Source organism: Equus asinus, chromosome 13 (assembly GCF_041296235.1).
Source record: "Equus asinus isolate D_3611 breed Donkey chromosome 13, EquAss-T2T_v2, whole genome shotgun sequence".
NCBI lineage: Eukaryota > Metazoa > Chordata > Mammalia > Perissodactyla > Equidae > Equus > Equus asinus.
Window position 1 is genome coordinate 1039454 of NC_091802.1, and position 12476 is coordinate 1051929.

General features: G+C 59.7%; 1 protein-coding gene across 6 annotated transcripts in view; it reads right to left on the reverse strand.

The window, feature by feature from the left end:
- Positions 1-594: 594 nt before the first annotated feature.
- The window catches only part of KCNJ12 (potassium inwardly rectifying channel subfamily J member 12), a 40042-nt gene continuing 28160 nt past the window's right edge, over positions 595-12476 (reverse strand). For 4 of the 6 annotated variants that reach the window (XM_014832322.3, XM_070482189.1, XM_070482190.1 and 1 more), the window contains 2 exons: positions 11120-11237; positions 595-5604 (listed from right to left, as the gene is read on the reverse strand). In XM_014832322.3, the coding sequence (XP_014687808.1) occupies positions 4260-5549 (1290 nt within the window). In that variant the 5' untranslated portion in view covers positions 5550-5604; positions 11120-11237 and the 3' untranslated portion in view covers positions 595-4259. Of the gene's footprint in view, positions 5605-9138; positions 9730-11119; positions 11238-12476 lie in introns of those variants that run through there. The other 2 variants (XM_014832324.3, XM_070482192.1) reach the window with 2 other exon arrangements.

Below are 12476 nucleotides of genomic sequence, written 5' to 3' on the forward strand. Positions count from 1 at the left end.
AAATTCTCCGTTCCCCAGAACGGGCTGTGCGTGGCCTCCTGCACGTGCTACACCCCTGCCAGCAGCACTGTCTGCCCTCTGCCCCCCAGCCTCAGCCGGGAGAACAGCCCTCCAGTTCCTAGTCGCCCCGCCAGGCTGGAGCAGGGGTCTTCACACCCCACCCAGGCCTGGCACAGCGGTGGGAACCAGGGCTGCATCTGGTTGGAGGCCTCCCCCGTCTGCCAGTGCCGGGAGGGGCTGCAGCCTCCCGCACTCAGCACGAGCCTGCACGGGGAGGCACAGGCCCAGGGAGGACAAGGCAGTGGCCCCGAGGTCACAGGCCTGGGGAGGTGTGACATCCAGGACTGGAGGGTGGTCCGGCACACTCGGGCACCTGTGGGAGAGGATGTGCGGTCACAGGGGACTGCGGCTACGTGTGCCAGGGTCTGTGAGGAGGCTGCATCCTGTCCTCTCACCCCAAGCTGCTGCCACGTCCCCTTCCCCTGAAGAGCCGCATCGCTGGAGGACGTGGTGGCTGAGGGAACATGAGCTCCCCGGCATGCACTGGAGCCAGGCAGGGACTTTCAAACACACACCTGCACACGGTGGCACGCAAAGAGATCAAACGCATTTAATGTCGTCTAGTCTCATGGCCTATGTCTTTAGATAACGCTCTGTATTGGACATAACATGAAAATTCTCCAGTTTTCTCATTTAAAATAGATTTGACATTCTGTGGCCTCAGGGAGGGCAGACACCCCTGTGCAGGGGCCTCCTGCCCACCAGGGCCCCCCTCGCCCCGCGGGGACGCACAGCGGGCAGGGACTGCAGCACAGCACCAGTGGGCACGGGGGCGGCCGGAAGGCACACATGGGGTGCACATGGACACCACCCCCACTGACATTTCATGCACACACCTCTGGGACCACACATGCTCACACAAGCGCACACGCACTGCCCCCAGGAGGCAGACCCCAGTCCCACTCACGGAGCCTGGCGCAGCTGCCGCCCAAATGACCACATGGACATCCTTGTTCACAGGGCGCGCTCACACGGCCTCCTACACGCAATCTGTGTGCAAGCGATCACCTTGGATGCTGTGTCCTCACATACACGTGTGGATGTCACCTCATGCCCAGGTGTGTGGGAGCCTCACGCTGGCCCACGGGCTCTGTGCACGCCCACATGGACATGGTCAGAGCAGAGGGCCAGTGGGGCTACTGCCAGGGTCCACAGCCAGAGTCCATCATTGTGTGTGTGCCCAGCCTCACGGCCCGGTAAACATTTAAACCAACGCCCGCATATATGACACACACACACCCCTCTGGATTTCGTGCCAATATACACAGAACTGGGCATGTGTGTATGTACATATCACATATACGTACTGTCGGCCCAGACTCACACATCTAGAGATCATCGTATGCACACATCTGTACAACACCCCCATGTACAATGAAGGCACACGTGCGTTCACTTACAGGCAGAGCCGTAATTGCACACATTTCACTCACACGCAAATGGCGGCTCCACACACTGGTGCGTGCACACTCACACTCACACTTCTCCCATACAAGCAGCTCAGCGTCCCGGGGGTCAGGTGCCGTCGCCACGTCCTTGGCCACTTCGACCTCCGCACCTCCTGCTTTGGGCTGTCGAGAAACTGCCAGGTGGGCGAGGGCGGGAGCAGGTTAGTACACTCACCCTGCACGGCACACAGACCACACACCACATACACACACATACACACTCACCAGCCACACAAATGCACGCACATGTGCACAAGTGCTCCACACTCACCTGTGCTCAGCACACACGCCACACACAGCATACCACACACACAGTGGGTTAACATGCTCTCCACACACGGGCACACGTGGCACACACGCACACACTCCCCAGGGACCACAGGATCCTCCTCTGCAAACGCTCGGCTCCTCCCAACCGCCCTCCCGTTTTCAAGTGCACTAAAGTGGAAGACGATTTTGGTCTTTAGCACAAGCAATAAATAAATAAATAAATAAACAAACAAACAAATCCAGGGAGGAAAGCAGAGGGCAGGAGGGTCTGAGATGGCAGCACCTGCCTTTGGCGAGAGAGGAAGGGCAGCTCGCACCGCTCCCCGACAGGGCCTGGTGCAGGCCTGGGAAGGGGACAGACCCGAGCAGATGTGCACCAGGGCCTTGGGGATCCTGGGCCCAGGGCTCTGCTCTGGATGGGGTGAGCGGAAGTCTGGCCCACCAGGCCCTGGAGGATCTCTGGCTGCTGGGCAGAGTGCAGCGCAGGTCTGCATGCCAGCCCTGAGTGACCAAGGCCCCCTCGTCCCTCCCTGGGTCAGCCTGACGCTCTAGGAGGGGATGGTGGGTGAGCGCCCACACGGACTCCACCCCAGCCCCAGCAGCCAGTCCCCAGCACATTCTGAGGAAGGGCTGCCTCGGCCTGCCTCGCGCTGAGTCTTCTTGGCCAGAAATCAGGGTGAGGGCTGCGGCTAGGGCCTGCGCCTGGAGTCAGGCCTACCTCCAGGCTCAGGCAGAGGTGTCTCTCAGAGGGGACTGAGAGCCTTGCCAGACCCTCCAGGGCCAGGTCTCCAGTTGCCATGAGGGCTGGAGGAGGAGGGGAGGGGCAGGAGGCCCCAGCCCAGGCCCCGGGCCTCCCTCGGCCTCCTGAACCCCACCTACTTGCTGCATGACCTTGCACACTGCCTCAGTTTCCCCACTTGAGGCAGAGTCCCTAGCACCCTCTGATTGTGAGCTGTCTCAGGGGTACCGGTTGGAGCAGCCTGGGAGGCAGGCCGGGGAGACACGGGTACTCTACTGACTTCCTGACGGGCCTGGTCACTTGGAGGGACAACATTCTTGGCTGTCCAGGGAAGGACCCCAGCTCCCTCCAGGGTCCAGCCCTGCCCGCTGTCTCCTCTGCCAAGAACAAGCCCATGCTGGGCAGCCTCGACCTCCTGACCAGGGTGCCTGTATGCGCGTGCCCCTCCCGGCACCTCACTGACTGCTCGGGGCCTTTCCCAAGGCTGTTCTCTGCAGCTCAGCCGCAGGGCAGTCCTTGCCGCCACCCCCGCCCCTGCTCACCTGTGCTGCCCCGGGTGCAGGGGGAGAGCCAAGTCGGCCTGGCCTCTGCAGACCGAGGGGTGGCAAGGACTCCGCGGCGGAGCTGGGCGCAGCGGGAAGGATGGGTGAGTCCAGTAAAAACCAAAACAACTGGAGCCTGGTGGCTCGGGGGCTCTAAGGCACATCTCCCACTGAGGCCCCGGGTGGATGGCGCTGATCCTTCCCCTTCGAGTCTGGGAACAGGCTTCCCTTCCCATGGAGCCACCCACCCCTGCATTTCCCAACTGCCCCTCACTGTGGAAAGGGGAGAGAACACTGGGCAGCAAAGGAGAGAGAAGAAAAACAGGAGAATGGGGGTGGGGGGGGAGGGCGGACCCTCCACGGCAGGCCGGTCCCATATCCGGCCCCATATCCGGCCCTGAGATGCACCTCTTAGATACAGTCAAACTTAGAAAGCTCAAACTGGTTTTTTCCCAACCCCACCCCACATCTATGACACTGGAAAGCTTTTATTACCATCACTAACGTGGTCTCAGTTTTGCGATCACAGACGGAATCTACACCGCCCGTGAGCATGAAGAAGCACGGTGAGCACTGTGCTTGCCCCGCAGGCCGCACCACCCAGCACCCCCAAACACACCCCGCCCGGCCGCCTTCGGGGAGGAGAGGCCCATCCAGCTTCTGGGAACCTTCTGGAGCTTCCATCCAGCTGCTTGCATCCCGGCAGACCAATGGAATTCTAATTGTCCTCTTTTTACCTCCAAAAAATTTTTTTCAATCACGTTAATTTTTTTCTTTTGTAAACAGCCTCACTCAAGCTAAAGTTGAGAAAGTCAAAACCCGGTGTTTCTCCCCAAGTTAAACCCAGAAGGCGCCCTGCAGCCTGCAGCCTCGGCCCACAGAGGCTGGATGGCTGTTGAGCTGTTTCCGGGCAGGCTGCAGCTCTATCCCCAGGCAGAAGCCCCTGGCTCCTGTGGCCTGGCCCCCAGGAGGCCACCTCCCTGCCCTGCCCCCGCTCAGGCCTCTGAGGCTGGGTGCTGCCCGCCCCAGCCACCCACTCCTGCCAACCTTCCAAGGCCATTGTGAAGAAACGTAAAACATCTAGAACACTACTGAGTCTGCAACCGGGGCACCTGGCCCATTCTGCTCCAGCCCGGAGCCCTCCGGGGACGCCAAGCCTCCCCCTGGTAGGGCGGATGCTGCACCTTGGCCAAAGGCGGCTCAGATCTCTGACTCCCGTCTGTAGGGCCGCTGCTCAAGGGTGCCACTGATGCCGGCCTGGGCTCTGTCAAAGTCGTGCCTAGCCTGAGGGCTGGGGCCATCCTGGTCTGCGTCCGCCTCATCCTCCTCGTCACGGCTCAGGAAGGCCAGCTCATTCTCATAGCAGAAGGAGTTGGCGCTGGGCAGCAAGAACTTGTTCTCCACCAGGTCCTTGGCGCTGCAGCGGGGTGTGGAGGGCACCTCATAGGTCTTATGAAAGTGTGAGTAGTCAATCTTATACTGGTTCTTCTCCTCGAAGAGGACAGGCTCGAAGCGGTGGCCCCACAGAATCTCGTTGGCCAGGTAGGAGCTTCGGGCCTGTGTGGTCATGGCCGTGGCCTCCACCATGCCCTCCAGGATGACCACAATCTCAAAGTCATCCGTTTCCAGGTCCTGCCGGCTGATGCCAAACAGTGGGCTGGCCTCATCAATCTCATGCAGGATGGTGATGGGTGACACCAGGAAGATGCGGTCAAGGCCCTTGTCAAAGCCGACATCGATGTCGATCTGGTCCAGCGGGATGTACTCACCCTCCTCTGTGACCCTCGGCTTGATGAGCTGGGCCCGCACATGGGCCTCCACGATGTGGCTCTTACGCAGGTTGCCCACACGCCACATGAGGCACAGCTTGCCGTCGCGCAGTGCCACCACGGCGTTGTGGCTGAACAGCAAAGTCTGCGCCCGCTTCTTGGGCCGGGCCATCTTGGCCATGATAGCGCCGATCATGAAGGAGTCAATGATGCAGCCCACGATGGACTGCGCCACCACCATAAAGACGGCCACCGGGCACTCCTCTGTCACGCAGCGCAGCCCATAGCCAATGGTGGTCTGCGTCTCGATGGAGAAGAGGAAGGCTGCCATGAAGCCATGGACCTGCATCACGCAGGGCGTGCGGCCGTGGCCCTCAGGAGGCTCCAGGTCACCATGGGCCACAGCAATGACCCAGAAGATGATGCCGAACAGCAGCCAGGAGGCAAGGAAGGCCAGCGAAAAGATGAGCAGCATATAGCGCCAGCGGACGTCCACGCAGGTGGTGAACATGTCAGCCAGGTAGCGCTGTGACTTCTCGTCCATGTTGGCGAACTCGATGTTGCACTGGCCGTTCTTCTTGACAAAGCGGTTTCGGCACCTGCGCCGCGTGTGCACCTTGCCATTGCCAAAGCCGTTGGCACCTGACATGGTGACCAGGTGCAACCCGTCCTCTTCTGATGACACGATGCTGTAGGGGTTGGCCCGGCCAGCTGCAGTCATCCCGGGGGCGGGGGGACCCCAGCTCACCCCCAGGCCCTCTCGGGGGGTTCAGCTCCTGCAATAGAGGGGACAGCAGAGCTGGGGGAGGGGCCACACAAGCCCATGCCTTGAACCCCACCCAGGGCCCTCGGGCATGGCTGGCAGAACTATCAATCCCAACTTACCCACAAAGGAGGTCCTGATCCTCCCTCCCACCCTAAGCCAGCCCCTCACCCTCCTTCTCAGCTTGGATAACTGCCACTCCAGCCTCCCAGGAGCTCTCCGTCCTCCCAGAGCTCCGGCCAACATCCTGGACTCATCACCTCCTCTTACTCCCACACCACGGGCTCTGCTTTCAAAATATATTTAGGACCCAACTCCTTCTCCCATCCTCACTGCCTGAGTCCTCGTCATCACCCACCTGGACCAGCATGGCAGCTGCCTCACCAACACCCCTGCCCCTGCCCCAACCCAGGCCCACAGCAGCCAGGGGAGCCGGTCTTGTCCTCTGCTCAAAGCCAGAGTTCCTGCTGGCACCCACAGGGCCTGTAAGAGCAAAGCCCGAGACCCCGTGGATCTCATCTCCCAGCCGCCCCGGGCTCACCCACTGCTCCTCAAACCTGCGCCCCCGCCCCGGACCTCTTCTCCCAGGCATCCTCCCGCCACCTCACCTCCTTCAGGCCTTGGCTGCAATGCCACACAAGCATCTCCAGAGGTCTCCTGGTGCCCTCGGAAGATGGGACACCCAGCCCAAGTCCCCACTGTCCCCCCACAGCACCGACCTCTGACCTATAACTGTAGTAATAATAACAGCAATAATGCTGCACTCCCCCCTCCACCCCCCCACGAGACCACTGGCTCCCTGGGCCAGGGAGTGTGCTGCTTTGTTCACTGCTGTTTCACTCGCCCGCAGGGCCTAGGACAGGGCCTGCCCTCACGGACACCCCGAGTGGGGCCCCACAGCCCCCCGGCAGGCAGGCCCTCCACCCCAGTGCGCCCTCTGTCAGCACCCGCACGCCAAGACCTCTGCCTGCCCATGTCCAGCAGCAGCTGGGAGGGGGCCCATGAGTCGGCGCCCTGGGGAGTCACTGACCGGTTGACCTCAGCCCAGGGGCTCCCCCAGCCCCGCCTTCCTCAGCCCTAACGAGAGCAACGGGCAGTGCTAGCCACGTCACGGTCGTCGGCCCACCACGCACACTCTCACACACACGGAACAGTCCTTGGGCACACCCACAGCAGCACACCCGCCGCCAGAAAAGCCCTGCTCCCACAGGCGGCCATGGGCACGCACAGACTGCCGGCCGCCCCACCCCTGGTGCCCTGCTGGCTCCGAGCCCACCTGCCAGTGCCAGGCTGAGGCATCTGAAGGCAGGGAACATGGCCCCGCCTGGCCCTGTGGGCACTGAGGCCATCTGGCCCTTAGCATCGGGGCTGCGGGTGCTCAGGACTTCAGCCAGTCTCACCGGGGCTGGGCTGGAAGGAGGGGGAGGCCCCAGCCAGCCAGCAAGCCTGGCCAGGGCACTGAGGCGACAGGCATGCTCCTCCCCACCAACGGGGACCCCACACACCCCCAATCCCCATCAGGTGCCACTACAAAGTCAGAGTTGGACAAGGCTGGGAGCCCTCGAGGCCCGGAGGGGAAAGTCCCGGGAGGCCGGCAGGAGCAAGGAAGCAGGCAGCCGCCTACGGAGGCTTGAAACACGGTGGCCCAGCCGGAGGCGGCAGCGCTGCACTTCAGCCTGGCCTCTGGGATCAGGTGCAGCCGGAGCCTCAGAGGGGCACGACCTCTGACACCTGCTCCAAACCTGGGAGACGGGCGAGGGGGAAGCCTACGTGACCAGCCAGGCTGTGGCGCCCCCCAGGTCCTTCTCAGTCGCTGGGTGCTGCTGCACTGCCAGAGCTGGCACAGACACGCTGCTTCGGCTCTCACCGCCTGAGTGAACCAGCTCACCGCCCACGAGGCAAGCGGGCCAGACACATCAGCAGATGCTCTGAGGTCACACTCCCAGCAGCCCGAGGAGGGGGCTGCTATTGTCACTTCTGCTCTCTGAATGGAAGTTCACAGAGGTTAAGTGACTTCCCCAAAGCCACACAGCCAATAAGCAAGAGACCTGAGATTCGAACCACTTTTGTCCAACGGGAGGTCTCCCACCATGGGACCCCAGGCTCTGCGGGGACCTCTCCTCATGCTGTCATCCTCCCCCCACCACTGCTCCAGCTGACCACCTCACCATGGACCTGAGGAGCTGAAGCCCAAGGCCGTAATGGTGGATGCTGCTTCTGCCTGGCCGGGAGGCAGGGAGCCGGCAGTGGTGGGGACCCCGGGCACTGTGCTGGGAAGATGGTTCAGCCCAAGATTCCTGGACCCTACAGGGGGAGGTGGCCAGGGCTGGGGTACTCAGATGCCGGCGGGAGGCCGCCAGATGGCAAGGGGCGGGTTTGTGTGGCCTGGAGGCCTTGAGGGACATCCAGAGGGTCCTGGCTGCTCCAGCTGGGGCTCCGAGCAGGTCGAGGCCTGCAGGGAACAGAATTGCAACAATCAAAAGCCAGAGAGCCCTTGGGGCCAGCCCAGTGGCATAGTGGCTAAGTTCATACGCTCCACTTTGGCGGCCCAGAGTTCACAGGTTGGGATCCCCGGCACAGACACGGCACCACTCATCAGGCCAGGCTGAGACCGCATCCCACATAAAATAGAGAAGGATTGGCACGTGTATCAGCTCAGGGTCAATCTTCCTCACAAAAAAACAACAAAAAGCTAGAGAGCCCAGCCTGGTGCGAGGCTGCCGGGCAGGTGGGGTAATGCAGCGACTCCGGGCGCCTCTGCCTGAGCTGGGCACCCAAGACCCACCCAGACCACATCACAGGAGCCTGGGAACACCCTCTTCTGTTAACATTCCTCTTAAAACCACACAGAGAAAATCAACAATGTTACACTCACACCCCAATCCCTGTTTCTCAGAGCTGAAAACTGGAACTCGGAGCCAAGTCACTCGTCCAAAGTCACCGAGAAAGTAGGCAACAGACATAGAGCTGGACCCCGGGTGTCGGTCCACCCTCAGCCTCTCGTGCCCCATTCTGCTGTGTGTGTGCATGCATGTGTGTGTGACACTAGGGGTGTGGGGAACCCCTCACGGGCTCTTGGTGAATACAGTATCACAAAGAAAGACCCAGAAGAGGACCCACGAGTAGAAACCCCAGCACCACAAACTTGCCAAACGTCCCAGGGACACTCGTGCACAGAAACACCAGAGTGGTGAGAGGGCCCCACAGCTGTGCAGTCTTTAAGGGCTTGATTTAAGAAATGTGAGACAGCCTCCTCAGCAGCGGTGTGCAGGCCTGTGTGGCCCGTGCTCAGTGGGTGCACATGGGGGGATCAGATGAGAAATGGGATCCGAGAATTCGTTTTGCTAGAAGAGGCTTTAGCAAGCAAGGAGGCCGGCTCCCATTCTACAGGTCGGAGGGCTGAGGCTGAGACTCGTGCCGGCTCACAAAGCAAGTTATGGGCTGGGACGAGAGGGTGAGGACCACAGTTAAGACCATCGTCAGCCAACCCGAGCCTGGCCAATTGGGGTCCCAGGCATTGCTGGGGGGAGGCGTTAGAGCACACTACCTGGGCTGGACAGGGCAACACCAACACCGGAGACGGGAGCGAAGCACGCCAGCGGGCAGAGCACAGGCAGTGGAGAGCACAGACCCAGGGTCCCTGAGAGGCGGCGGAGCTGTCACAGCCCTGCTGGCCACGGCCTGCAGACACAGCCACGGCAGCCAGGCCTGGGCTGGGGGCTTTTAGAGAGGAGCGACCATGCGATCCGAGGGTGCGGCCCCACAGTCCCTGGGAGGGGCCTCCGGATGGAGCAGGACACCCCGTGCCCAGTCCCTGAAGCTCCGGGCACCTCAGGTTTCAGTGACATCCGGGAGGAGACCAGGGCGATGCCTGGCCCACATTCTCAGATGCCAAAAAAGCACTGACTAGAAGGGCCAGTGGAGGGCCAAAGACAGGCCCGAGGGGGTTCTGGGGCCCCTTCAGCGGACGAGCATAGGAATCAGTACTACCGCGCAGTTGCTGCCAGCCGGCCTGTGCGAAGAGCGCTAATGAACTCACTTAATCCCCACAACAACATTATGACTATTATCCCCATTTTCCACATGACAGTCGGGCAGCCTGCTCCACCCTGCAGGCTTCTGCTCCAGGCTGCCGCCCAGCCCGCTTCCTCAGACCCCGGAGCTCCAGCCACTCCCAACAGGAGCCCTGTGGACAGCATGGCCACACCCCCTCCTTCCTCACTCCCCTCAGTTACTTCCTGGATCCCCTCCCACTAAGCAGCCTGCAGGGGACCTTGTCTTGGCAGCTCACAGGCCTCGGCCCCACCCCCACGCAGAGCCTCCCTCCAGATGTCCGTAGCACCGCGGGGCCTCCCCTCCCACCCCTCCCCTCCTCCTCCTCTCCCCCTCTCCCTGACTATGCTCTTCCCCGCCCCCCTTCCTTCTCCCTCCGTACCTCCTCCCTGTCTTCATGGGGGTCCCTTGAAAGCCTGGCCACTTTCCCAGTCGCCCCAGCCAGAAGCCTGGTCTCCTTCCTCTCCTTCAGCCCCCTTATCCACTCCCTCACCAGGCCCTGTGTATTTTAGCCCCTGAGAAGCTATGTACCATCCCCTCACCCACAGCCACCCCCCTGTCCAGCCCACGCCTGTCTGAACACAGCAACAGGCTCCTGACAGGTTTTGCTGTGACGACCCACCACTCCACGTGGTCCAACTGCCAAATGGCAGCTAAAGGGAATATTTAAAATCCTCCCATCCATCAGGGACCAGCTGAAGGCCACCATTTCCATGAAGCCCTTTTGGGATTTTGGAGTCTCTGGCCCTAGGCTTCTCCTGTTAGGACCAGAAGCCGCTTTCTCCCTTGTGTGAGAGTTGGTCTTGCCCAGGCCCCACACCTGGCCCTCCTCAGAGGCCAAGAAAGGCTGATGCAGCCTGGCACAGAGAAGGCATCTGGGATAGGCTCACTGACCAGACAAAAGGATGAAGGAATAAGCAGCCAAATAGAGGGATGGGTGAAGAGATGGATGGATCAATGAAAGAGGAAACAGATATATACAGAGGTGGGTGGTCAAGCATAAGGATGGATAAACAGGACTGGCAGATGGGTGGATGGGTGGTAACCAGAGAGATGGATGGATTAGGTGGGTAGAAGATGATTGGATGGGTTGGGTGGATGAATAGGCGGATGGATGGGTGGGCAGGTATACGAATACATAGATGGATGAATGGGTGGAGGGAAGGATGGATGGGTGGTTGGGTGAGTGGATGAAAGGCTGGTGGGGGTGAGTGAATGGTTGGGAGATAAGTGGATACACAGATGGAAAGATGGCTGGATGGGTTGGTATGTGGGTAGATAGATAGATGGCAGATGAATGTGGAGATGTGTGGAACCAGTGGATAGATAATGGATGAATGAGAGGTCAAACAGGTTGGTGGATGGGTGAGTGGGTAGATAAAGAGATAGACAAGTGGGTGAGTGGGTGCACAGATGAGTGTTTCGTTGAATGGATGACTAGATGGATAGGTGCACATCAGTGACCTCAATCTTACCTCTTGAATCCTATCTTCTAAGTAAGCTGAGCGGACAAGTGGCTGTCTTCGAGGCTGCATTAGCAGTGGCTGCCATTTCCCAGGCACCAGGCAGAGAGGAATCAGTCACTGGAAGCCCCTAAAGTTAACAGAGCAAAGCCAAGTTACTGTCGATGGTGTCCCTCTCTTCGGAGGGGCTCAGAAGTCAGAAATTTCCACAAGAACTCATATTTCTGCTTGGGCCCATGGGAGGCAGAGGGGATCTCCAGCCCACACCTCTGATGCCCTATACCTTTGCAGTAGGTGAGCCTGTCCTTAACCACCATTCGGGATCAGAGAAGGGCAGAACAGGACAGGTACCCAGAGAAAACAACAGCTGATAACAACCAAGTGCCTATGCACGCCAGATGCTGTGGTAGCTGTTTTACAGATGTCAACTCATGTAATCCTCACAACTCACGTAATCCACACAAGGTTGGAACTATTGCTGTTCCCATTCCAGAGAGGTAGGTAATGTGATAATTCTCCCAAGACCACAGAGGAACTCGGGCCCCCAGCCTGTGCTCCTAGCCACCACCTGCAGAGCCTTCCTGATGCCAACCACAGGACCCAGCTGTGGATGGAGAAACACATGCATGGATGGATGGATGGATGGATGGATTATGGATGAGTAGGTGGGTGTGTGGATGGATGGATGGGTGGGTGGGTGGGTGGATGGATGATGCATGTGTAGATGGACAAATGATGGATGGATGGATGGGTGGATTATGGATGGATAGTTGGCTGGACGGGTGGGTGGATGGATGGATGATGGATGAGTAGATGGATGAATGATGGATGGATGGATGAGTGGGTGTGTGGATGGGTGGGTGGGTGGGTGGATTGATGATGGATGTATAGATGGACAAATGATGGACGGATGAATGGGTGGGTGGATTATGGCTGGATAGTTAGATGGACGGGTGGGTGGATGGATGGATGAGTAGATGGATGAATGATGGATGGATGGGTGAGTGGGTGTGTGGATGGGTGGGTGGGTGGATGGATGGATGATGGATGTATAGATGGACAAATGATGGACGGATGAATGGGTGGGTGGATTATGGATGGATAGTTGGCTGGAAGGGTGGGTGGATGGATGGGTAACTGGGTGTGTGGATGGGTGAGTGGGTGGATGCATAGGTGAATGAATGGATAGATGAATGAGGTAGTTGGGTGAACAGATGAGTAGATGGGCGGATGGATGCCTATATGGATGGGTGCACACTGGTAACTTGTCAGAGACTTGCCTTGGGCACACACACATCCTATGTGGTGCCTACAATCTCCAAGCCTCAGTTTTCCCATCTGTCAAAGGGGTCCCCTGCTTTCCTCTCCA